This window comes from Anarrhichthys ocellatus, unplaced genomic scaffold (genome assembly GCF_004355925.1).
Source record: "Anarrhichthys ocellatus isolate YVR2014 unplaced genomic scaffold, GSC_Weel_1.0 scaffold40, whole genome shotgun sequence".
In the NCBI taxonomy this organism is placed as follows: Eukaryota; Metazoa; Chordata; class Actinopteri; order Perciformes; family Anarhichadidae; genus Anarrhichthys; species Anarrhichthys ocellatus.
In genome coordinates, this window is record NW_022280070.1 from 2,637,026 (window position 1) to 2,661,514 (window position 24,489).

At 43.7% G+C, this 24,489-nt stretch overlaps 3 protein-coding genes and 1 long non-coding RNA gene across 7 annotated transcripts; 2 read left to right on the forward strand and 2 right to left on the reverse strand.

Annotated features, from left to right (window-relative positions):
- On the reverse strand, positions 1–13,186 carry rundc3aa (RUN domain containing 3Aa). Of its 2 annotated transcripts, none has more exons than XM_031867867.1 (11): positions 12,895–13,186; positions 4,441–4,556; positions 4,041–4,174; positions 3,840–3,925; positions 3,538–3,627; positions 2,994–3,074; positions 2,742–2,907; positions 2,476–2,633; positions 1,568–1,681; positions 1,335–1,441; positions 1–966 (listed from the first exon to the last, which is right to left on the reverse strand). In XM_031867867.1, exons 1-11 carry the CDS (start codon positions 12,999–13,001, stop codon positions 812–814), a joined length of 1,314 nt encoding a protein of 437 aa, XP_031723727.1. In that variant the 5' UTR covers positions 13,002–13,186; the 3' UTR covers positions 1–811. The 2 variants fall into 2 exon arrangements, with proteins under 2 accessions (XP_031723727.1, XP_031723726.1); XM_031867866.1 differs by having other exon boundaries at positions 4,429–4,556; positions 12,895–13,185.
- On the forward strand, positions 7,293–11,156 carry LOC116394630 (uncharacterized). Its single transcript, XR_004213475.1, has 2 exons — positions 7,293–7,493; positions 8,189–11,156. It is a non-coding gene; the product is annotated as an uncharacterized LOC116394630 (long non-coding RNA).
- A 1,006-nt stretch (positions 13,187–14,192) lies between the features above and the next one.
- rnf113a (ring finger protein 113A) lies at positions 14,193–17,923 on the forward strand. Its single transcript, XM_031867879.1, has 10 exons — positions 14,193–14,319; positions 14,799–14,878; positions 14,965–15,063; positions 15,302–15,409; positions 15,572–15,681; positions 15,785–15,891; positions 15,997–16,086; positions 16,170–16,263; positions 16,338–16,444; positions 16,554–17,923. Exons 1-10 carry the CDS (start codon positions 14,214–14,216, stop codon positions 16,622–16,624), a joined length of 972 nt encoding a protein of 323 aa, XP_031723739.1. The 5' UTR covers positions 14,193–14,213; the 3' UTR covers positions 16,625–17,923.
- On the reverse strand, positions 16,751–24,489 carry strada (STE20 related adaptor alpha). 3 transcript variants are annotated; one of them, XM_031867877.1, is made up of 13 exons: positions 24,365–24,489; positions 23,462–23,527; positions 23,091–23,148; positions 21,440–21,468; positions 20,178–20,280; positions 19,824–19,945; positions 19,363–19,471; positions 19,112–19,235; positions 18,714–18,885; positions 18,493–18,597; positions 18,014–18,273; positions 17,882–17,924; positions 16,751–17,727 (listed from the first exon to the last, which is right to left on the reverse strand). In XM_031867877.1, exons 2-13 carry the CDS (start codon positions 23,471–23,473, stop codon positions 17,572–17,574), a joined length of 1,293 nt encoding a protein of 430 aa, XP_031723737.1. In that variant the 5' UTR covers positions 23,474–23,527; positions 24,365–24,489; the 3' UTR covers positions 16,751–17,571. The 3 variants fall into 3 exon arrangements, with proteins under 3 accessions (XP_031723737.1, XP_031723736.1, XP_031723738.1); XM_031867876.1 differs by lacking the exon at positions 24,365–24,489 and having other exon boundaries at positions 23,462–24,345; XM_031867878.1 differs by lacking the exons at positions 21,440–21,468; positions 24,365–24,489 and having other exon boundaries at positions 23,462–23,491.

Sequence of the window (24,489 nt, forward strand, 5' to 3'; positions counted from 1 at the left end):
TAATGGAAAAAGGCAGTTTATTGCAACACAAACCAAACCAGAAATAAATCAAAGTATACATGTAAAAAAAACAATACTGCTGCATTGGATAAAATCAGATAAGTGATCATATGCGGTAGCTTAATATTGGATCGATTCAATAAATACCTGCACAGATTTAAACACTGTTTGATTGCTCAAGCAGGAATTATCCCAGATCAGTCACATCCATAAAACATACTTCTCAGTGCTATGTCACTGTGGAGACAGTCTGTAAAAACACATCCTCTACCTTTTATATGGATAATCTGTATCTCTTAAAATGATCATCTCATCTCTCTTTGCAAGTGGCTGCATCCAAAGAGCTGCAAGTGCTGTTTTGGTCACTTTTTGAACAAAATAAAGTAAAGCAGGCGCACAAACACACTGCTGATATTCAAATAAGGAGCAAGATGGGAGTACTATTTAAGGAAATAAAATGGATGCTTTGGAGAAAGGTCTGATGGGAGTTTGCAGAGGGATTGCATGATCTTGGATGAAGGGAATCACAGATAGTACAAAGTGGTTGTGGCAGAGTGATTGAGAGGAGCTGAGCGGATAAGGCGAGGAGAAGGGAAAGAACCAAAAAATGATGGATCCTTTCAGCTTCATGATGACTTCACTCTCATGTGTACAAAAGTCCAGAGATGGTGTCATGACTTCCCTGTTCTGGAGCTATGGATGGCCTTGGTGGATTGTAGAAGCAGGGTTTTTCGTCGGGTTTGTGGTCAACGCAGCATCACCAGGCAGACAGGCGGAGGGGGTTCAATCTCTGTTGTTGGTCTGGAGCTCCCTAGCTGGGAGTGAGGGCAGGGCTGAGCGCAGGGCTGGGATCAGTGCTGATGTTGACCAAACACTCGCTGGACTTGAGGCTGGCCAGGGACTTGGAGCTTGGTAGAGAGCCCAGAGAGCCACACAGACCCAGCATGGAGGGAGTATTGTCTTTTCCTACAGGGACGAAACAGAGAAAAAGCAGAATAAAAATGAGCCTCAGATCGTGCATACTTCAAGCTGCCCACATGAAACACCATGAACAGCCATCAAGCCTGCCTTTGTATGAGCATGTATGTACATGTGCATGGGTGGCTGCCTCTGAAAGGCTTTTATGCAGCAGTGGAGAGACAGCTAATATATTCCTACTCGAGCAGAAATGTTGTTACTTTACTACTGCCTTCAAGTCAAATGGTGCTAAGTCAAAATGTACTTAGCTACTTAGGAATATTGCATAAAATGGCTAAAGTACAGCAAAACTGCAGGTTTAAATGTTGTGGTGAACATGTTGGGATGAATGTAGTAGCAGTGAAAAGCATTTGTACTTGTTGAAGTCCAAGCAACATCTCCGTTCAGTCTCCCATCGGTCTCCTGGGAGTCAGAGTTCAGACTGACTTCAACAGAAAGTTGCTCCAAACTGTGGAAGCTCCTCCTGGATGCACGAAAACATCATTATGGCACAAATATCTGAAGTTCTGTACAATAATTGCATCATTTTATTTGTTTGTATGAATACAAACAAGTAAAAAATAGAAACATACTGTTCAAGTAAGTTTACCTGCGGAAAAGCTTGACATCGCCCTGGTTGTTTGTGATTACGGACCACTGGTTGACCAGCGGGATGGAAAGATCTTTAGCCAGATGGGAGGAATCACAGGGCATGAGGGCAGAGCTGCAGGAAGCACAGAGTACAAATACGTCAATTCAGAAGTGATACTTTTCATTTCAGAAATCAAATATGAACCTGAACATCCAAAGTGGCGAAAAAAGAAAATCACCCATCTCTTGTAAATTTCAATGAGCCACTTTTAATCATTAGTATCACTCTACTTCCTGAAACATAGTCTTAAATTCAACACAGAATAAATATGTAGCCTCTCAATGAGTATTGTATTATAAACTGCCATAAATCAGAAATTGCATCTGCAATACATTCTCAGTTTCTTTTTATCTTCTTTGAAGAAAAATGCCTTGTTACATTCAGTAGATTAGGAGAGCAATAATTAATTTAATTCAAAATAACAACTTGAACTCTTCTTCTAACCCCTGATGAACATGCACACACTATAATGCTGGAAAGAAGAAATAAATAAATAAATGTAATCCCAACAGGATCTTGGGTGATGACGACTGGAGCCCACGCTTATATTTTCCTCATGTTGAATTATTAATGTGGAGATGTCGGCCATCTTATCTGCCCAGAGAATTTTTTTTGTTGCTGCTGTTTACATTCCTTATGATGCAAATAAATAAATAAAAAAAGCACTCCAGGAATGTGCTACTGTTTTTGTTTTGTTTTGTTTGTCATGTGTTTGTTGCGTTACAAACGGGCTACAACTGAATATCATTGTGCATCTCTGTGTTGCATAATGACAATAAATGATCCTTGAACCCGTGAATGAATCCTACAGTTGAAGCTTTTTTCATTTGAAGAACAGAATCTTAAAGTTCTTGTGTGTTCCTCACAGTTGTGCCTGCAGCTCGAGCACGACGGCCTCCAGCTCCTTCTTCTCCTGTTGGCTCTGGGCTGTCTGCTCCTCCACCTTTGCTCTCAGAAGCTTATTCTCCGTCTCCACGTTCTTCAGCTGCGACTCTCGCAGGCGCACCAGCTCCTCCAGATAACCCTGCAACATGACAGTAAGGAGACGGGGTTTTGTGTGCGTAGAAGTTTACAGTGAAAAACAGGAATTTAAACAGCATTAACTTTGGTTCTAGCAGCTGTTGGGTGTCACCTTCTGGGCATAGACGATCTTAAACCTCTGCTCCATCTTGCGACACTTGTTGCTCCAGCTCTCCTCGTCGGTCACCAGAGGGATGTAGGGGTGCTCGGGGACACTCTCCTCGCTGTTACTGCTGTCCACGCTGCGACGGTCCTCCTCATCACTCAGGTAGTCGTAGCTACACAGCAGAGAGGCGACAGTGTTGCAGTGGCACACGTGCACACAAATGTGATGCCAAACTTGGAGTGACAGGATCAGTCTCACCTCTGGGTGAACTTCAGGTAGGGTGTGAAGTCAATCACAGCTGAGGATTTCCCATCCAGAGTCTCCCCCTTCAAGCAAAAACTGCATAGAGACAACAAACAATATTATTTTATATACACTACGAAATATAAGACAACTCCATATCTACTCCATATCAATCATTTGAAATATGTTTATCTTGTTCAGCTTCGTTGTCCCTGTTTTTAGTCATATGTATATTTCTGTGCATGTACATTGAGAGCAGCAAAATACTAAAGTCAAATTCCTTGTATGTGTTCACACATACTTGGCCATTAAATATTATTCTGATTCTAATTATTTCTGTATAATCTGTTAATCTGTACTCCTAAAGTAGAATATGCTATACTCAAACCCACGTCAGGACTTATTAATTCCTAAATACTGGGGCTAAAAACAACGGAACGGGACAGAAGAGGTTCTTAAAATAGCTTACAAATATATACCACCGAACTGTGTTGATTTGGGGTTTGTGCTTATATATCTAAAACCTCTGTATATCAGAGTCTGCAGCGTGTGTCTTAACCTGAAGTCAATGGCACTCAGTCCAATCAGCATGCCAGTCAGGACCTGGGCCTCTTCTCTCAGCATAATGGCCCCATCATCATAGAACCTCCTGTCAGGTGAAGAGGTGGTTATCATCTCTTCAAGATACGTTACCGACACACAACTGTGACTCTACCTGCATTTTACAGTACGTTTAATGTTAAACATCCGTAGTACTTTCTGTGTACTTTCCTCTGGTGAGCTCAGAATCAATTCAAAACTAAAATATTTCAAAATAAGAATTTGGTTATTGTCCCTTTTTTTTTAAATCATTAGTCTGACCTGGTAGTTCTTGTGTCCCTCAGAGCAGTGGACACATATTCAGACAGACGTTTCTCCATCAGCGCCACTCGAATCCACGCGCGCCCCTGTAGGACAACGTAAGAAGTGAGTAGGAACAGAGGGCATTCTTTGCTGCTCTCTCTTGCAATGTCCCACCCACAAATAACACTCTCACACAATTCTGCATACAAATACCCTTGCCTTTGCTCGTGATGTGCTGATGTTTTCTATGTTTTCAATGCTGGCGATGCAGTTGTTCTGCACCCTGCTGCACGCCAGCCGGATGTATTCCCAGAAGCTTCGCTGTCCATCTGAGCTGAACCAGCTTCCCGAACCTGGTCCAAGATTAAAGCACAGCAATGAAGCACTTCTGCTATAACAACGACCCACACTGCGAGCATGCAACGGCCATTACAGTGCAGCTAACTGTATAATCATGCAGGTTTTTTTTGGTTTCCATGCTTAATGTTTGCAGTGTAATCTATGCAGTAGATTCATATGCCAGTTTTATATTAAATATTTAAGTTTTACTGCTACAAACCGAGTCATTTTAACTGACTTGTCCATCTTGTCCTGTGCTATATGTTACCTGCAGTGTTACCTTTGAAGCGGTGGCTGAGGATGTGCTCTAAAATGGCGGCAAAGTTAATAAACTCCTCGGCTGAGTCGTCTATGGGCTCTGCTGTGTACTTTTCTAGGAGGGTCTTGACAGAGAATCTGAAATAGAAGCACACAGAGAAGGAGGAATTAGAAAAACAATGCAATGGGGGAAAAACATTGAACTTCGCATGTCTATTCTTCACAAGCCGCTGAAATGCCGCCGCGTACTGTACCCAAGCAGACAAATGCACTACTGTATTTGAACCCTGCAACAATAGCCAAGTGGAGCTTTTTTTCTTTTCTTTTTTGGGAACCACGCCATCTTATCATACTGAGGTCACCCCAATTGTCTTGTGTACTGCACAATGTACCCCTTCAGTACTTTGGCAGTGTTATCATGAAAACAATACAATTAACCCCCTGTCCTCTCAGCCTTTGTGCATGCTGTGCTTCCAGGTCCCTTTGGGTCTCGTCTCTCTGAGGGACCGGCCAGCATCAAAGCATGATCAAATAATTCCCTCCTCCCTCATCTATACACGGTGGTGTGATCTATTTAGGGCAACCGCTGCCGCAGCTTTAGTTTGGCTTTTGACCAGGGCAGTAATGCAGCTTGCATGTTAGGAGCCGGCATTCAGGCACGGTGCTGACTGCCTCCGCTTCGATGGGCAACACTAGCATCACCGAGGGCAAGACTGCCCTGGCAGTGGGAAGCACCTCCATAGCCAGGGGAAAGACGACTGTAGCCATGGGCAACTCCTCCATCTTCAGGGGAGTGACCACCACCTCCATGGGAGAGTCCACCATCCAAAGGCAAAAGACGACAGTGGCTCTGGGACGGGCCAGCTTCAGCCGGGGAACCACAACCACATCGTTTGGCAAAGCCTTGATGTCCAAGCGCAGGAACATCTAGATGGACAGGAACCCTGAAGCCGGGGCTAAGACACCCAAGGGAGCCAAGCTGTCCAAAAAAGACGCTAACAATGAGTGGAAAACCACATTCCTGTCAAGCAAGACCTCCTTCACCAAAGGCAGGGTTTCGATCCTGAGGACTAAGTACGCCATCTCCTGGGGTAAATTCTCGATCTCCTGGAGCAGAACCACTGTAACTTTGGGCAACATCCACATAGCGTTCGGCAAAACCTCTGTTACACGAGGGGAGACCACAAGCTCTCTCACCACGCTGACCTTCGCCCATGGGACCAAGTCTGTGTCTGTGTCCAAAACCACCCTCATCAGGGGCACAGAAACGCACAGCAACATCTACTGGGATTTTCACACATGATTCCTGCACACACTTAAAAACCCAAGGATATTTCTATCTGGTCATTTTTAGCAGGTCAGTAGTAGTAAAGAGTCAACAACAAAAAAGAAAAGAGCAGCTATTTTTGTGATCAATGTGCGTACATGTTAACGTGGCATAACATCCATCTGTTACCTGTTGGCCAAAAGTGCGTTGCACATCTAATGGGGTTTGCAATCATGAGTGAGATCTTCCAAAGCCATGCTGAGCGTGTTATGCAAATGTGACGGCGATGAGATGACAGCTTATGGTGTGTCTACTTGGCAGGGAGGGAAGGCGTGAAACAGCCGTGTGGGATGTATGTGGAGGGACACAAGAGAGTGTGTGTTTTACACCAGCACTGTTCTCCTGTATGTTGTGCATGTACAGTCATCACCATGTCTACATCTTTGGTACAAATGTGGTATTTTTGTGCACTCCAATAAGATTGGTTGATTGCCTGCAATTTCCATAACTATGCTGCCGTATGTCCACCAGAAAACACAGTTTTAAAATAGGAAACTGTAAAGCTGGTTGATTTAACAATGCTTATAAAAGTAACATGCCTAAACACTGCTTGGCTTGATTGTTTTGTAAATTCAGTTTTTTGAGAGATACTATAGGATCTAAACGACATAAATGGGAGAAATTAAAGACTTAATTGCTGTAATTTGTTGCAAACAGTTCAGCAAGGACACATTTGGGTCGTAAACACCAACTAAAGGAACCACACCCATGTTTCAAATGGAGGCACGATACAAATATAGGAGAGGTGCAATCAAAGCCGAAACTACAGGCGGAAAACATTAAAACACATTCATCTTTTCTCTTCTCAAATGTGACACTGCGCCACTCATTTCACATATGGTACATACAGTGGTACACAGAGGCTATGTCCTACAATCAGAGGCTATAGGGAACAATGGCTCAGAAGAAAGTGATGTCACCACAGATTGCCCCCTTTGCAACAATGTGTCCTTCAACCGTCCGGTGTCGTCGTGGAGATGGGACAATCGCTCCACTGTCCCCGTCCCCTCAGATAGGCTGTGGCCACCTACGGCTGCCTCTGTCCATTCACAGGGACACATGGGTGGTATGTGGCCTTCCAGAGCCCACGTTGATCATCTCAACGAAGGCATTATGCGACACGGGGGTCGTGCTATCCACGCTTAGCATTCTGGTCTTCTCTGGATTGTAGCAGATGTAACTATCACCCCCGAGGGCCAGAGCAGGACGTGCTGCATGAGTGTGCGATGCTTTGCGTCGAGTGAGCCCCGAATCCCGTCGACGAATCTGGGTCAGGAAGACGAGTCTCTCCTCAATGGGCAACACCAGTTTCACCGAGGGGAAGACGGCCTTAACCTTGGGCAACACCACCATAAAAAGGGGAAAGTCCAAGATTGCCATGGGGGGCTCCTCCATCACCAGGGGCAAGAAAACAACATCTTTGGGCTCCTCCACCATCACCAGTGGAAAGACCAAGATCGCCCTGGGGAGCGCCTCCTTCAGCAGAGGCTCCACCACCACCTCTTTTCGGAAAGCCCTCTTCCCCAAACGCAAGACGCTCTAGATGAGAAGGGACCTCGTCGAGGGCTGGGGGGATTGGCACAAAATGTCACAAGAAAGAAGAAGAAAGAAGCACCATCACAGAGAACATTTGGACACCACTACAGCATCTGCACAGGGTCTGTTCCAACTGAGAGCCCAAACTGGATTAGATTTACCGTTGGACCGTTGACTTGTTTTTGGTCATGCCGGATTTATCAAGGAAACAGGTCAGTGGCATCACAATTCTGTCTCATAATGTTTTCTGCAAAAACCAAGTAGGTCAGTCAGGTTGCAAGGTATAATGAAGCTCAAGGATTTTGTGTGCTCTGTTTGCCAGTAAGCACATTTAACCTTCTCAAAGGGATCTGCTAGAGCGCAGGAACTCCTCTTACGTGACTTTGTCTCAAGAAAGTTTTGTTGGATCTGATTTTGTGGAGAATTGTTCTATTCTGTCGGAAACTCAAGATAAAGAGCGCGTAGAGAAACATCAAATCTGGTCAAATTTGCGAAGACGTCCGATGACGGAAACATTTATGAAACCAAGCGATTCCTCATTATGCAGAGTACCAAGCCCTTGGAAAACCACCAAGTGCCCCCAGAGGTTCCCAGGGCCCAGTATGAGAACCACTAAATAACAGCTACCTGTTTGTTGATGTAATAGCATTTCAAATCAGAAGAGCAGACGGTTGACTGTTGCAAAAGGCCTCTCTGACCTGATAGAATGGCAGCGTTATCTCGAGAGAAACATTACAGCAGATTATTTTAAATTAACTGAAGTCCTTTTGATCTGAAGGGGAATTGCTGGCGTGCCTCAAATGCAAATGAATGGAGTGGAATAGCGAAATTCTCTTGGTACGATTTGACACTGAAAAACAACTGCAAGGCCTTCTGACAAGCTTCTTTTGTGCCCCCTCTCACTCAGGCTGGATCCCCGCCAAGCCCACTCTCAGCTCTCTTCAAAAGGCCCTCTTGTTCTCCTTTCTCACCCTTCTACTGTACTTACACAAGTGTGTTTGATCCTCAGCACCGCCTAGGATAACCCAAACTACATTTATCAGCAGTGACACAGAATCTAAACACACAACGTTTCATATTAAACCCCTCAGCTTTCACTTTCTCCCCCCCCCCCCCCCCGACTCCTATCTCTCTCTGCCTCTTCCTGTCCCTCTCTTTAGTCTTGGCATAGCCGGCAGGATCAGATGACACAGGCAGACTCCTCACTGGCCGCAGCATTGTGTAACCACCAGCCAGTGCTGTTGTTTATCGTCCTGGACTGTCGGGGGAGACGTCCTGTCCTGTGCCGGATCTGCACAAAACAGCCAAGATAAAGAGCGCCGTGCCTTTGATAAATATTAAGAAACAAAAACGACAATTAGGGCCAAATCCGAATAGAGCAAAAGACGTGAAAATGCAACAACGGCAGGGTGTGTCTCTTCTCTCTCTCTCTCTCACCGGCCCCCGTGTGTGAATAAGCGTACAGGCAAAGTGTTTCATGGTCAGAGGAGGTGTAGAGGGATTAGTGTGCAAGATGGATAGTGAACGTGTTGGGCTGAGAAGCGCTGAGAGTGTAAAGCAGATGTTTGAACATGATAGGGGGGGGTTAAATGAAGAATAACAGCATGGTGAGAGAGAGAGTGGACTGATCCGCAGAGGAGAGTCAAACCTACAGAAACCTCTGCTGTAATTTCACATGCTCGATGGTCAAAAATAGCTTTGATAGAAAAATAGAAGGCTACACAGAAACAATGTTATTCCAGACAAGCAAAGATTTGTTGACATTTCCGATTATTTCTTAGAAATAGAACCGAGACCGGTAGAAAGCGGCACCCTCTACTATTGCTCAGAATGTTTTAAAGGCACAAAGAGCCACCCACTCGCAGAAGCATGTCCATGAGATACATGAATACGTGGTTGTGTTTACTACGGCACAGGACATTTTATTCTCTACTCTCGAGCCACGCCCCGGAAGAGCTCAGGCAGAGCTGCACCACATCGCCAGCCTCCCTGCTTTCACTCCCCTCGTTCCCTTTTGTTTACAGGAGGCAGCTGAAGGGATAGCGCCTGACATCAGACCAGTCTCACTCATCCTATCTATGTTTCCTTAGGTTCACCGTGACCACGGCCACACCGTTCCACCAGTGGCGGATGACGGCATGAGAGCTCTTAGCCAGACTAAAGCAACAAAACAGTCAATGTTAAACACGACAATGTTGCCTGTAAACAAATTGCCATTGTGACTGTTTAAAATATTTGGGCTCAGATAAACAAACCGGAGTTGTGTGAAAATTCCCACCGGCTGCAGGAAGCCTCAGACCTGCCCTGTTAAAATAAAAAACTGTTGCCAGTGGCAACAGCACAGAGACACAGTAGATCACGATGACACTGCTGTCACCGTGGACACGATAAACATCACGGAGTGTCTTCAGCGACCATTAAGACAAAGCAACTTTGGGGTTTCTGATGTTGTCGGCCGGGTTAAAAACATTGCAGTTAAAATCATGGTTGTTTTCATGCATTCCCCTCAGTCTGCAGGCTGATACAAGCCACTGCAGGAAGAGCAAATTTAACAAAGTATTCTTCTTTAGAAAGACATTTCGAAGATGCAACTTTTTCACCTGACCGCAGCAGAGTCTTTTTCATTATTTTTTTTCTCAACATTATTATTCTTAATGTTAAGTCTTTACTGTAACGCCTTCAAGTCCCTGACGCAGGCCTCTTGCAGAAACTGCGGCGGTGCAAATATTTGATCAGGTTTTCCTTAATTATACACAAATGTCTATTGCTGTACATATGTGTTTCTAATTCAAACGGGCTCCTTCCGTTAAGCATGACACCGTAAACAAGGCACTGAAACATTGAGCAGACCTCTGTGACCCACATTATGCCAGATCATGTGAATACACTTTTTAAAATAAGGACTGTGATGCTAGTTTGTCTTTGTTATGCCCCCCCCCGGTAACATATGGCAACAACCTGAACAGAAACGGCCCCTTTGTTTCTACAGTCCCACAAAAAGACACAACTTCATCAAACGACTTGTTGGGAGTTGAAAACGTTAATCTCTGTGTGTGCTGATTGTACTTTAAACGTGTATGTTGTGACAGTGAAGGAATATAGGTCAAACTTTATACATATCTGTATTAGGGGAAAATAAAGGCTTGGCCTGGTGTACTAATGTTGCACTAACGTCAGCTTAGTTTCTGTAGCCAGGCAGTGGTTCAAGCTGTAGCTGTGTCTCAGCAGCACGACTGAGCCTGGATCCTGTATCCTGCACCAACATGACGCCCAGTCTGCTTCAATACACAGCCAGGGGCCCACTGCTGATTCAGGATCTCTCTCTCTCTCTCTCTCTCTCTCTCTCTCTCCAATGAGACTGTACGAACACACACAACAACCTTTGACTACTTGAATCAACTCTCACCAGAATGGCATCAAGAAGAAAAACATTTTGAAAAAGATGCAGAGAGATGCAGATCTGACAGCGACACAGACACGCCTGGAAGGAGTTTCCCTCCAACTGAACCTAATCAATGTCATGTTGCTAATTAGAGGAATGGAAAGAAACTGTGTAGTTAGCATTACTGATGGAAAGCTGTGTGAGATTTATAGTTCTGTCTCGTCTTGTGCGTTTGTCATTAAAATGCTTAAATGATTAAATTGGTCTTAGCACGGTCAGGCCGACCTGAAAACAACAGTGTTTTTGTTCCCTCGCTAATCTTTCTCTGTGTTGTGAGTCCATCGTGAAAACTTTTCTTTTTTTTTTGCAGGCATGCTCTGTGTGATGTTGTGTTGTTTTCCTTCACCTGTACGTGACACTAAAAATGCAGACAGGACTTTGAACTGAAAGGTACTGGAATAAAAATGCTTGATTGTGTGTCTATTTGAAAGTCCAGACTTTGTCTTTTTTTTGTGTTTTTAAAGGGGATTTATTTAGTTTTAAACACTTTCACTGTAAATAAGGCAAAAGACAGTTTTGAATTCTTAGAAAGTAAAATAAAAAAAGAGGTAAGAGCAAGATGTGGGTGGAGAACGCCTGCACAATCTACAAATAATTACGTCCCTGTCTGCAGTAGCAGTCATGACTATAGTCGATTTGAAATTCAAGACACATAGCAATGTTATTATAACTTTTACGAGAGCACCATAAAAAGTATTAAAGTATAGCTGTAACTTTCCAACAAGCCTCTGGTGAAATCACAGAACATAAAATACTAGAGAGCAGAAGAAGTCCCTATAAAACAGCTCGATCAGCTTTTGGACAGTTGGTTGGATAAAACAAGCTATTTGCAGATGTCACCTCAGGCTCTATGAAGATGAATATGTTTCAGTATTTTTCAAACATTTTGAAGATTAAATAGTGCATCAATGAATCGAGAAAAGAATCAGCAGATTAATTTATAATGAAAATAAGTGTTAGTTGCAGTACCGATGTCAAAGACACATTTAAATACAGAGTTGGAGAATTGTAGTGCTATGAATTGAAGACATTACTATGTACAACACTGAATATGTGTTTTCTGGAGCATTCATGACTGCAGTTTATTTGGAGTTCAATAACTACAGTTATCATGCAGATAATATTAAAGGGTCATCCTCAAAACAAAACAGCTACTAAGTATCCTAGCCTAGAATAGCCCATTATTAATTTAAGAGTGATTATGAGTCCTACAATGCTAACCTTACTGTACGAATACTAATCATTTTCAAATTTCTCACAATATCAAATTATTTTACAAGTAGACAATCCTTTATTTTAGGGGGTCAGAAAACAAAAAAAAGGTTGGAAACTATACTTATTTAGAGCACACTGTGATACACAACAGACTACTTTAAATGTCAATTTTGGGGAGTGAAAATGACACAGCTGTGAGAGAAGCGTCACTACTCTCCGAGTAACATTTGAACACTAAATTCTGGAGATAATATTAACTGGACACCGCATCAGGTGAGTTCACTGATGCACATCAGTTTACAGCCCTAAGAGAGTGATTTATGAGACTGCACATCATAGTCTGTGGGGGACACTGAAGGAGGGAGGAGTCATTGCACTGATCCCAATAACCTTGTCCCATTCAGTCACTCAACCTCACCCTGATGGAGGAGGAAACCCTGCCGTTGTATTTTCTCTCCAGCTTTATTACAAACAATATCATCCCACTAGTCTCATTTTCCCCCCGCTTTGAAGCTGCATCTATCAGCACAGACAGGAATCAAGCAGGTGTCTCAACCTGTTAAATACAACATAAACTTTCCTCTGAGAGACCCATAAATGTCACACCAAATACATGATCTTTAAAGGAATGTTACAGCAAAGTGCAGCCAGGAAATGCAAAGGAACACATTGAAGACTAAGGGTATGCTGTAGGTCTACAGAAGCGTGTGTGATGGCAGGGGTATGTGAAGGTGAAAATGCACCTGCCTCCTCTTCATCCATAGCATTTCTAGAAAGATGTCAGTCAATTGTTTTGCTTTATTTTCCTTATATCGTGTGCGCCGGCTGTTTCACCCCAGGATTAAATAAACATCCTCCATTATGGTAACATTGTTGAAATATTAACTGAGCAGCATGCAGGCACTGGTGGGCTACTTGCAGATAACGTTGTGGATCGATGGTGTCGTGATGTGTACCTGCAAACCGTGATGAGGTTTTTTCGCTCCACACCGACGCTCCGAGCAGACGCCTTTTTCGATGTCAGACCCATAGCCATTGCTGTGTGAATGCAGCCCGACTCCATCCAGCGGCGGCCCCGGGGCCTCTTTGGGATCCGTGCCCAGGCCAGGTCCCCTCCCTCCGCGGGCTCTGTGTCCTACAAACACCCGCTGTCGTCTGCGGGGAGCCGCGGATGCTGCTGCTGGAGGAGGAGGTGGAGGAGGAGGAGGAGGAGGACAGGACAGCGGCAACACCATCAAACTAGAGACGATTGAATGCACAAGTTCCGGTTACGACTTTCGAAATAAAATCCTCTCACTTATTGGCGTTGGATTGTGCTGATTGCCAAATGATAATATTTCTACCTTTATTTCCGGTTTTATTCAGCTACGTCATGCACTTGGCACAGCTGAGAGAAATGATGCCTTCACGTACTCACGTAGCCTGTACTCGCACTCAATAGCTTTCAAGATGTATAACTTCAAAACATCAAATGCAAATGGGTTAATCCTTTGTCGGTGTGAGAAACTCATTTATTTTTCTGAACGCTGCATGGTTTTGTTGTTATCCGCTCGTGCTAACAAGCTTTCATCTGTTTATATAGCATATTCAAAAAGATATGAATCAAAATAGATTTTGTGGGCCTACATGAATACCAAATTAATTGATGAAGGTTCGTATCACAAAGAGAAATTGGTTAACACAGTGAGCACACAATTAAACAATCAAAAACATAGTCGAAGCCCAGCACCAGTTTCAACACATATGGTGTGTCAGAGGAAACACAATGCAGCAAAAAACAGCTTTAACGACAACATACTATGTTATACTATTGCCATATCTCTGTAAGCAGTGACGTTTCAAGTTATTTGTTGTCATTTGCACAACAAATACAGAAAAGGAGCTGTTGGTTACGTCTCCCACTTGGTTCTCATGTTCCCTCCAACAATAATCATTGAATAATTATCAAAAGAAAAAGAAGACATCAAATAGTGCATAAGTTAAGATGTAGGGATAAGATATAAAATATAAAGAATAATACATATTTGTGGTAGACAGGTGTACAATAATTGCAAAAATGAATACACAATTTAAAGGCATCATAATCCATGTGTAGTTTGAAGTACATTGAATTTGGTAAATGTATCAATATTAAGACCATGTTTTGGGTTTAGAGTCAATTAATTATGGACAATGGAGATTCTCATCTTGTCCAGCAGGACACCAGCACAGACTCCGAGACGCCAGGGGGCGCTGTGGTGACGGCGACGGTTATTTGTGTTGCAGTGAGGGGAAGATGGCGGAGTCTGAGGAGCCGAAAGCGGGTCCTTGTACTTTTCTTTTCAAAAAATCTACAAAGAAATTCTCCGGACGAAAGAGAAAAGCAAGCGACAGCGACAAAGGTACAGATTTATCCTTTAGCTGATGTTTTTTGTGTTTTTCACGGTTACAATCCTCTGTGCTGCTGGTAACGCTGCGGCTTTGTCACAAACCAGTAACTGGCAAGTGTTTGTGTTCCTGAAACAACAATGCTATTTACATGATTAGAGTCACACGAGTCAACAAATGAGGTTTTAGGTTTTTTTTCGTCACATACAAAATACCAGTTTCCTCATTTGTGCTGCGTTCCTGGTCCCTCGGAATTCAGTGTGTTATGACATGTTATTGCAGCCCTGAATACCACTTAATACATCAATTGTCAGTAGTGGAAAAAAGTAGCCTATTCAGATACGTTAAATAATATTAATACCACACTGTAAAAATACTCAACTACAAGTAAAAGTCCTGAATTCAAACCTTTACTAAGTTATTGAGTTATTTATGGAGAACAGCATTCTGACTTAAAGACAAGATGCTAAAAATGTTTTTTGTTTTTTTGCAGATGGCAACAGCGATGAGGATCAGAGCTCTGTGGTCAGAAAGGGAAAGAAGGACACTCGAGTCAACCCCATGATTCAAAGGGTACCCTGCTAATGATAACAGTATTTAAAAATACATTTAGAGTTTACTAGTGAGGTGAAGCTGACCCTGGTCTTGTTTCTGTTCAGACAAAGAAGGTGGAGAAAGATGAAACATCTTCCAGTGAAGGTGAAGGAGACAAAGAGGAGAAGAAGGTCACTGTTGCCTACAAGTCCACGCGGTCAGCAGTGAGTGGAGACTTTTCTTTCTTACTACGTTTTATAAGAGCGGCAGGAACCATTGAGTGCGATGGTTTGAATCCCCATCTCAGGGTAAAGGGAAGGAGAAACAAATGTATCCTTCAGTAGCTTTTTGTGCATTCACAGTGCGGTATGTTGTTCTGAAGCCGCAGCCTTGTGGCTCGATAGAAGTGGTGTAGAAATCTTTCTCACTCTTTGCTATTCTCTCAATCTTGCCCCAAAAAAGAAAGCGGAGGGACCCGATGACATGGGTGCCACTGCTACATACGAGCTGGACACGGACCGAGACAACGACGCTCAGGCGATCTTTGAGAGGAGTCAGAAAATCCTCGAGGTATCGGACACTATTCTTCATGGCACATTGTTGCCAAAAGTTACATTTTAATCCACATTTATGAAGTGTGGTTCCTCATACATTTACATTTTTTTTTTAAGATAAATACTCAGTAATGTAAATGATTTTGGTGTTTCCTACTGACCGGATTATTTTTAACAGGAACTGGAGGGTAAAGAAGACGATAAAATCTACCGTGGCATCAACAACTACCAAAAATTCATCAAGCCCAAAGATACCACCATGGGCAACGCCTCCTCTGGCATGGTCAGGTCAGTACCAAGACAATATTTAGCACATGCTTCCATAAGACACTCCTCACCTATGAAAGTTATGTAATCCATTAGTGTTAATACGTGTCATTTATTTTAACAGAAAAGGACCAATCCGAGCCCCTGAACATCTGAGAGCCACAGTCAGGTGGGACTACCAGCCGGACATCTGCAAAGACTACAAGGAGACTGGTTTCTGTGGTTTTGGAGGTGCGTACGATATTTGTACCATTTGAAATCATCCGTTGAACAGCTAAAACTGAATAACTTGCCATCTTGAGCATTAACTTCAGTGCTTCTCTCTCCTGCTTTCAGACAGCTGCAAGTTCCTCCACGACAGATCGGACTACAAACATGGCTGGCAGATTGAGCGGGAACTGGAAGAGGGCCGATACGGAGCCAATGGTAAGTTCAGGTTCAGAATTCATGTCAGTTTTTTTTTTTTTTTTGTGTCTGCATCTCCTGAACAATACTGTGCCGTCATCTAGACGAGGAGAACTACGAGGTGAGCAGCGACGATGAGGATTTGCCCTTTAAGTGCTTCATCTGCAGGGAGTCCTTCAAGAATCCCATCATCACAAAGTGAGCCTCTCGTCCTCCGCTTCTTCACCGTTTACTACCAGCTGCAACGTGTTAACCAGTTAAATATCTCCCAGGTGTAAGCACTACTTCTGCGAGACCTGTGCTCTTCAGCATTACCGCAAGTCCCAGCGTTGCTATGTGTGCAACACTCAAACCAACGGTGTCTTTAACCCCGCTAAGGGTAAGTCCATCACCTTTGAAAATGGGGGAATACACTTCTTCTACGAAATTCATATTGATGACTGAATCTTGACTATTCCCTTCAATCTATTATTTTCCCGTTATTCCAGACTTAATGGCCAAGATCGAGAAACGTAACGCCGCAGCAGACCAGCCGCCGTCAGATGAGGAGGAAGATTAGCAGCATCTGAACCTTCTTCAACCCTCCCCTTATGTGTTTGTGTATGTCAATTTGGAATAAAGTAACTTGTTTTTGTTTTTTAAGACTTAACTGCCTCGATGTGTGTGGTACCATCAAGTTAAACCATGAAAGTGAACAACGTTTATTGTTAAAAGTCAAGCTTGACATTTTTGCAACACTGAGCTTTCAAATGTCCACATGCAGACAAAACAAGCAACAATGCAACATTCACTTCTCGCATAAGTAACATCACGCCCCGGAGCAAGTTCAAGAGAATACAAACTGCGAAGCTCTGAAGGTTAAACTTAAAACAGATGTCATGCTTAACCTCTGTGCAACAAAAGAGACATGGAGAGCATGAGATGGAGTTTACACTTCAACACGGGCGGAGAGTTAGGAAATGCGTACAACATTCTGTTAATTTAGCTGACCCGTGGGAGAAGCTTTCCATCTGCAGAAGGCTGACTGAGCTGTGAGGACTGGTGTTCACCCTTATGGTGGTTTCACTGAGCAGATGGGCTACGTGCAGAGAGGTAGAGTACCCCCCCTCTGAATGTTTAGTAGCAGTTTCCCACAGATCCATTTTATGAGAATCTTTAGGTCTCGGCTACATCTACACCCACAGATTCTCCTCTGAATCCTCAGCAGCAGCACGAGGAATAGAGGAGTTGTGTTTTGTAAACGTGTGTGTGTGTGAAAAATAGAGAGGCCATCAGTGCAATGCAAGAGTCTGAACATATCTAGGGAACATAAGCGTGTGTGAGAGACTCCAAAAAAGAGGCAAAATGGCTGCTGGCTTTCAACCTTTGTCTGAGAACAGCGACTCCTTTTAGTTTGAGATTTAAATTATTTACAAGGGGACCAATACAAAAACACATCTCGTCCAGTACGCTCAGAGAGTTTCCCATCCAAATCCCATGAGCGTCTCTCCGCCTCGTCCTCCACCGTCAGAAGTCCCAGTCGTCCACATCCAGGTGGCTGAGACCCGACTCCAGACTGGCCAGTCCAGAGTGGGAGTCCTGCGGCTGGGAGCCGTCGAAGCTGGTGATTGGGGTCACGGGCCGCAACAGCTCAGGCAGCGCCTCTGAGGGCCGGCGTTTGATCTGAGGAGGGGGGAAATAAAAAAATACATTTGGAGGACCATCTTTAAATCTTACTTTTTTTAATGTCAACACACAGTAAATGTGCAAAAACAAAGGTGTTCTGTATTCTTAATACCACAAAGTCCTGTTTCAACTAGAATGATATTTTACACACCTGTTTGAAGAATGGATGACCTATGAGAGTGGTGGCAGACGGTCTGAAAAGCAAAACGGGGAAAATAATTAGTATCTTGAACGTAACATTGTCCAATACAATATTTAAGTGTGAAGGAAGAGAGAGGCCCACCTCTTTTCCGGGTCCCGCTGCAGACACAGCTCGACGAAGCCGTGGAAGTGTGCGGAGAACGTCCGGTTGTAGGGATGTCCGCCTGTCGACGAGGAGGAGGAGGGCTCTCCGTTGGAGTGGCGAACACCTCCGGCTCCCGGACCCTCGCAGATGCCGGAGTCGGCCCCGGAGCGAGACGGTTTCATCGACAGCTCCTCTGGTGGGATAGTGGTGGTGTCCAGCAGACACGGCACCGTCCCATTCAGCTTCTCCAGCAGCATCTGCGGGAGTGAAGAGGATGTGGAGAGTGTTAGTTCACCGACCGTTTGATTGGAGGAAAAACATCTTAAAAGACCTTTACCTATCAATTTACTCGATCTATTCATCAATGTAACGTTATTAAAACCAAGAAAGCTTCACTATTTGTCACTAAATTTCTTGCTACAAACAGATACTGTGATGCAGAGGAACAGGCAGGGAGCTGCTAGGTTTCTTCTGACCTGTGTAGCTGGCATGTCTTTGAAGGGCACGTGTCCATTGGCCAGTTCACAGGCTGTGATGCCGAGGCTGTAGATGTCTGACCGAAAGTCGTAGCCCTGCAGGTTCTGAGAAAAAAGATGGGAGAAAACAGAGAACTGTTACACCTGAACTTTGGCAGCACACACACAGTATTACCTCGGTATTATGTAATGCTCGATTGTGGAGGAATGCAGTACGGTACCTGCTGCAGCACCTCCGGGCTGAGCCAGGGCAGCACCTTAACGCTGTACTGGGGGAAGTCGTGGACCACTCTGGCCCTCTGGCCGTGGCGGATCAGACTGAAGATGCTCCGCAGGCCGGACATGCAGACCTGTCCGTCGGCTGAGATCAACACATGGCTGGCCTTCACACTCCTACACACATCCAAAGACATTCAAGACACCGAATGTCACATTGAGCTGTATTTACAAAAAACCTAATAATGTCATTCAGGGGACAGTTTCAGTGTCCCATGATGGCATACATACTGTGTTACACATTCCACGAGAAACATTTAATGCATCTTGAACGTTTTCCAAATATTTTGTTTTATTTTGATACAAAATGACATAAAAACTCAACGTGGAAAGTGTATCTTACCGGTGCACATATCCCATGTGGTGGATGTATTCAAGAGCTTTGAGCATGCCCAGCAAAATGTATGCGATGGTCAGCTCAGTCATACCATCAGCGAAATGCGAGCAGATCAGATCTCTGGCTGACCCTGAAAGACCATCGAACACACACATAACCACGATGAGACAGCTGGCCTCTAGAACTACAGGCTGCTTCTAAAATGTTGTTTATGACGTACGGTTAAAACGCCGCGACAGTTCAAAGATCTTTCTTACCATAGGCCATGAAGGGGGAGATGACCCACAGCTCATTCTCAGCTATAAAGATGCTCTTGTAGGGTACGATACTGGAGTGGTGAAACAACTTTGACACATGTAGTTCGCCCTGGGAGGCAGAGAAAAGGAAATTACAAGTCAAGAGGAAAGGATGATTCTGAATCTAATTAGGCATAAGAGGTTGAGCAGTAAAGTCAAGAGGAAAGGATGATTCTGAATCTAATTAGGCATAAGAGGTTGAGCAGTAAAGTCAAGAGGAAAGGATGATTCTGAATCTAATTAGGCATAAGAGGTTGAGCAGTAAAGGCAGGAGAGTTAATGAGAACACAGACACGAGGGTTAAGTAAGTATTCCCACTGCATCGGTGAGATGAAAGAAGGGGGATTATGTTTTAAACAGGGGAGAGGCAAAGACTACGGGGGAGCTGAGTCATGGCAGAGTGATGGAAATCGAGAGCGGACCTGCAGGTAGATAACCATGTCGTAAGTGCACGACTCCAAGTCAATCCGTCGGATGGCTACGTGCTCCCCGGTGGGTCTGTATCGAGCCAGGTTCACCGTCATCAATTCGTCCAAGCCCCGGCCTAAAACACAGACTTCATTTAACAAGCTACTCATGTCACTGTTACACAAGTTATCCTCCAGTCCTTGTTTTCAGAGTATTTATGTGCAGTGAACTAGTTCTATAAAGACAATATGTCTCGTCACAAGCAGCTGTACTTTAACCAATGATATTATATAACTACTACTAATTTCTGCTCGAAAAAACCCCGGAATGAAACCGAAGCAGCCACGTCCAGGTGTGTGTTCACATACCGATAACAGTGAGGAGCTCGTAGGAGCTGCTGTCCGGGAGGAAGCTGCCCATGGTGTCCCGACGTGGGAGGGAGGTCAGACTCTCCTGGCTGTCCTCATGGGCCTGGAGGTGGAGGAGAGGAAACAGAACGAGTGAAGATGGGCTCCGACACTTGACTTCACTTTGCTACACTGTGTTAGGGAGCTTGTGAGTGACTACCGGAGGGTTGGTGATACAGTATGTGTGAGAACTGTTAAGTGATCCCCAAAGGAGAGGCTGAGGTGCGTTATCAATACAGAGAGACAAAATGTTGCCGACACATAAGCAAATGTTTTAGACATGTGAATCACAAACACATGTAGAGAAAAGTTAATAATCCCGGCAGCGACGACTCCTGAATTCCATCAACTTATCGCCATAATGTCAATGGATAGATTGCAGAAGCAAGCTGTGGAGGCAAATGAAGGCAAGCTGAATGACGATTTGGATCTTTTCCAAATTAGAAAAGTGCACTTCCTTGTGCACACTTGTATCCTAACAGGTGAAGGTAGCTTCAAGATAAAGATGAAGTTCTGTGACACGCACAACTCTGAAAATACCCTCGCAGATAAAACCAAGAGTTGTTCCATGTGTGGACAGTTCTCTCCGGACGTGAAGTCAAACGGTGCTTTGTGCTACAGCGTAAACTTGACTGCACATTAAAACCGGCATGACGGCAAAGCCAAACATGCCGTGGCAGCCATCAGCTAAGGGAACATCTGTAAATGTTGCATCTAATCACTTCACAAACTGCCGGCGTGATCAGATTCAGAAGGGGTTGCCATGCCTTGCTAAAGCTGAACACGTGGAACTCCGTTCACCTCCAGCCTGACATCGAAAGTGTAACACCATCAACACAACAACAGGCCGTCGGCACAGACGGGCAGTGTCAAAAAAAACGCAAAACACACACAAAATGAGACTCTTAGTGAGGTGACAAAGAGACACCAACATCCCAAACAGTGCAGTTACCGGCCCACTGAGGAGGGACTATTTAGATCAGACTTGTTTATTGTTTACGCACTGGTGAGTGAGGTGACCTTCTGAGCAACGCGTGTGTACAGCGTGTGTCATGAGCTAGACACTCATGCATAAGTAAATGTAGAAAGCCTCAGGGAGGGGGGTGGGGGGGAGGGGTTGTGGATTCCTCTATATATAAAGCTGTGTGCGCACATACACATGCATGCACGCACATACACAAAGGGCAAATTGGGGGTGATGATGACAGGAGTACCACACTTACTTTCCTGTGAGAGAATCCCTGAGCTTGCTCTGGGGTAGAAAAACCACATCAATGACATAAAGACACGTACAAACACAGAACAAGAGAAGGGTCTGGGTTTAGAGCGGCTCTTGAACTGGAAATCGCAGCATCTGGCAGTGGGAGTTTGCAGCCAGCTGTAGAATTCGACAGATGACCGAAAGCAGCGTTGTCTTTTTCAGGTGACCGCCCACAAAGTGACGTATAATTACCAATACAAAAGGTTTTTCGTGATATGTTTAACCTGATACTGCACTGCAACTGAAAAAAAAAAAAGTATTCTCACCCCAGTAAATCGGACACTTCAATATTTTCTTGGCAAAGCAAATGATAAAAATTGAAAAACAATCTAGCTATGCCCTGCAGGATCTTTCCAGATATGATGTAAGGCCATGGGAATATAGCACAGCCCAAACACAAATGATACACTTGAACAAACATGCAACAGCGACCAATGAAATTGAAAATGAGGCAAAGCTTGCAATGAAATAAAGCAACCCAAACCTTTCCATAATACGCAAAAGATTCAATAATGTGCCACAAGTTATACAGATCATTGATAAACAAACCACTAATAAACAGCAACACACATGATATCAAATAACATATAAATGTAGTTTTTCACAGGACACATTTTATTGGTCTAGACCGAGACAATCATAATTATACATTTCTACTTTTATGAGGATACAAACAGTTAAATCAGCTCTGCGGCAGTCTACAGGACAGATCAAGGAAAATCAAAAACGGGGAGAATGTAAGACACTAAACCTTCCGAATCTGCATAGTTATGGTATTCACGGTTTCAGGAACAATGTCAGCCATTTTCTGCGTGAACATGAACAGTGTGTAGTGATGGTCTTTGGATCCACCCCACAATTTTCCAGCAGAAACAACTATGATCGTCTCTTCATGGGAGTGTCGTAGATGGGGAGATTTGTTCTGAGTGGTGTGGAGCTGGTACACTAACTACCAAACATAAATGGGGCAGAACTAAGCCCGGACACGTCTTGTGATAAAAAAAAATATTATGTAAATACTGTGGGAACAAAATTGAGAAGCTAACGATCACGAAAAGAGTGTGCCTCACTGACAGTCTTCACCGCTAACAAGCAGCTCTCTTTGCACCACGTCGGCACATAATGACGTAACTGTTGCATGTGAACAAGTTAGTCGTGCAGAGCTGAGATAAATGCAGCGCGAGCGGGCAAGTCTGATACCGATTAAAAACAAAGAGGATGTACTGCGACTGAACGAACTCTGGATTCTGATGAAGTGAAACAGCATCACAGCTGATCACACTGTCAATGTTTCTTACGTTACATGTAACTGTTGATTTTGATCCGTGTCAACTTGGACCGATAGTATGCTGCAATTACATGATACCATGTAGGAGATACATACACAAATGTTAACTGCTATCTCAAAGCTCTGCTCAACACTGAGCTCCATACTTTGTTGTATCAATATATTCTATCAAATTCAGACTTTATAGCCCCAAATCAAATGTGGTTAAACACATAAGTTACCACAAGAAGCTTCCACTAGAGCAGACTGTTGCTTTCGGTTCGTGGTCATGAAGCCATAATGTATTGATCAGTTTTGTTGTATCTCAGTGTGCTTTGGACCTCACCTCCAAATAACTCCAAGTCCCGCAGGCTCTCCACACTCAGTTTCTCAGATACCCAACGCTGACGGACACAGAGGGTCAATAACAGACATGGAGAGAAGGGAGACAAAATGCAAGCAGAATAAAGAAAACGTCCCACAGAAACATATTCAAAACTGTTACAGGAAGATGATTCATTCACCTCCTAAATAGTGTCAGGCTGTTTGCAATGAAAGCTGTCATAGATGTGATTATAGTTCGATTTCCCTTATAGGGATTAAGCTTCAATTGAAATATTGATTAAAAACAAGTAGTGTAGATTTAATCCTGGGTCTCGGACTAAACTGGACATGAAAACCTCCGTCTAAAATATGAGGTACTTGGCAAACACTCACAAGAAAAGACATGGATCCTCTTGAGTGGGTTACATATGAGAAGCTGAAAACACATCCAGGGGAAACCTTTAAAGACAAACGAAAAAGCTCTGAAGCAGAGGACGTCTCTGTTTGGTCTCCTTCTGCTGGGGACACGTTTGGTTGGTCTTTCATGCTCATTCATTTATGCGATTTCACTTTATTGTCAGAATATCTACAGAATGTGCATCCACATACACAACAAAGCAAATACTACAAGCGCACACCTTCTGTCATTCCTTCTTTCTCCATTTGTAATAAATATATTGGCACCACTGAATCAGATGAGGACTAACCTCTGGTTGAATCATCTTTGCCAATGAGAGTCAATGATTATAAATGATCATTATTACACTTTAGAAGTCTATAATAGAATAAAAACAAGATGCTGACAAATAGCACACATCTGCTTAGAACAAAACATATTTGAAGGTTTTAATGATAATCAGTGAAATGACTTATGTTCTGGAACATAACCAAACATATTAACCTTTTAACCTTATTAAGTCGAGTCTATCAGCCAGATGATCTCAGTGGTCAGTGTTGGCTTTAAAGGATGATTATTTTTATTCATGCAAGATGTTGCGGTTGAAATCACTCAACATTCTATGTTTTATAATGGTGGCTGTCATGCGAACACAGAGATGCTGACTCCCAACGATAGCAAGCGACGTAACGTGAATCTGATCAGACCAGATAAAACCAAATAGCTAATTTATAGCAGATAAGTCACAAACTGCGCTCGGCTATATAGAATGGCTTGCTAATGCAAAGGGCGCAGCATGGCTAGCAATAGTAGATTAACGTTACCGTTAGCTAAAGCACCTACCGTGACATATTTTAGCAAAAAACAAATGGTGTTATTTTAATGTATTAATAACTTACCTATTTTGTGTTCAGAACAGCAACGCCTGCCTGAAGAAATACTATATTTTAGGATAATGTATTCGGGATGTTTTGGCCGCTCTCTTCACTACGCTCTGAGCGTCGTCGTCGCGCACTAAATGACA

Bases quoted from the DNA above. Each gene is read 5' to 3' on its own strand.
- rundc3aa (XM_031867866.1), bottom strand. From the start codon at position 13,001: ATGGAGTCGGGCTGCATTCACACAGCAATGGCTATGGGTCTGACATCG. The intron at 2,634-2,741 runs GTGACACCCAAC...GTCATGTTGCAG, and splicing joins AGATCGTCTATGCCCAGAAG to GGTTATCTGGAGGAGCTGGT. The intron at 967-1,334 runs GTACAAATGCTT...TCGTCCCTGTAG, and splicing joins TGTTGCTTGGACTTCAACAA to GAAAAGACAATACTCCCTCC.
- rnf113a (XM_031867879.1), top strand. From the start codon at position 14,214: ATGGCGGAGTCTGAGGAGCCGAAAGCGGGTCCTTGTACTTTTCTTTTC. The intron at 15,064-15,301 runs GTGAGTGGAGAC...GCCCCAAAAAAG, and splicing joins ACAAGTCCACGCGGTCAGCA to AAAGCGGAGGGACCCGATGA. The intron at 15,682-15,784 runs GTCAGTACCAAG...TTATTTTAACAG, and splicing joins GCCTCCTCTGGCATGGTCAG to AAAAGGACCAATCCGAGCCC.
- strada (XM_031867876.1), bottom strand. From the start codon at position 23,620: ATGAGCATGAAAGACCAACCAAACGTGTCCCCAGCAGAAGGAGACCAA. The intron at 20,281-21,439 runs GTAAGTGTGGTA...CTCCACCTCCAG, and splicing joins AGGGATTCTCTCACAGGAAA to GCCCATGAGGACAGCCAGGA. The intron at 18,598-18,713 runs GTACCGTACTGC...CTTTTTTCTCAG, and splicing joins GCCCGGAGGTGCTGCAGCAG to AACCTGCAGGGCTACGACTT.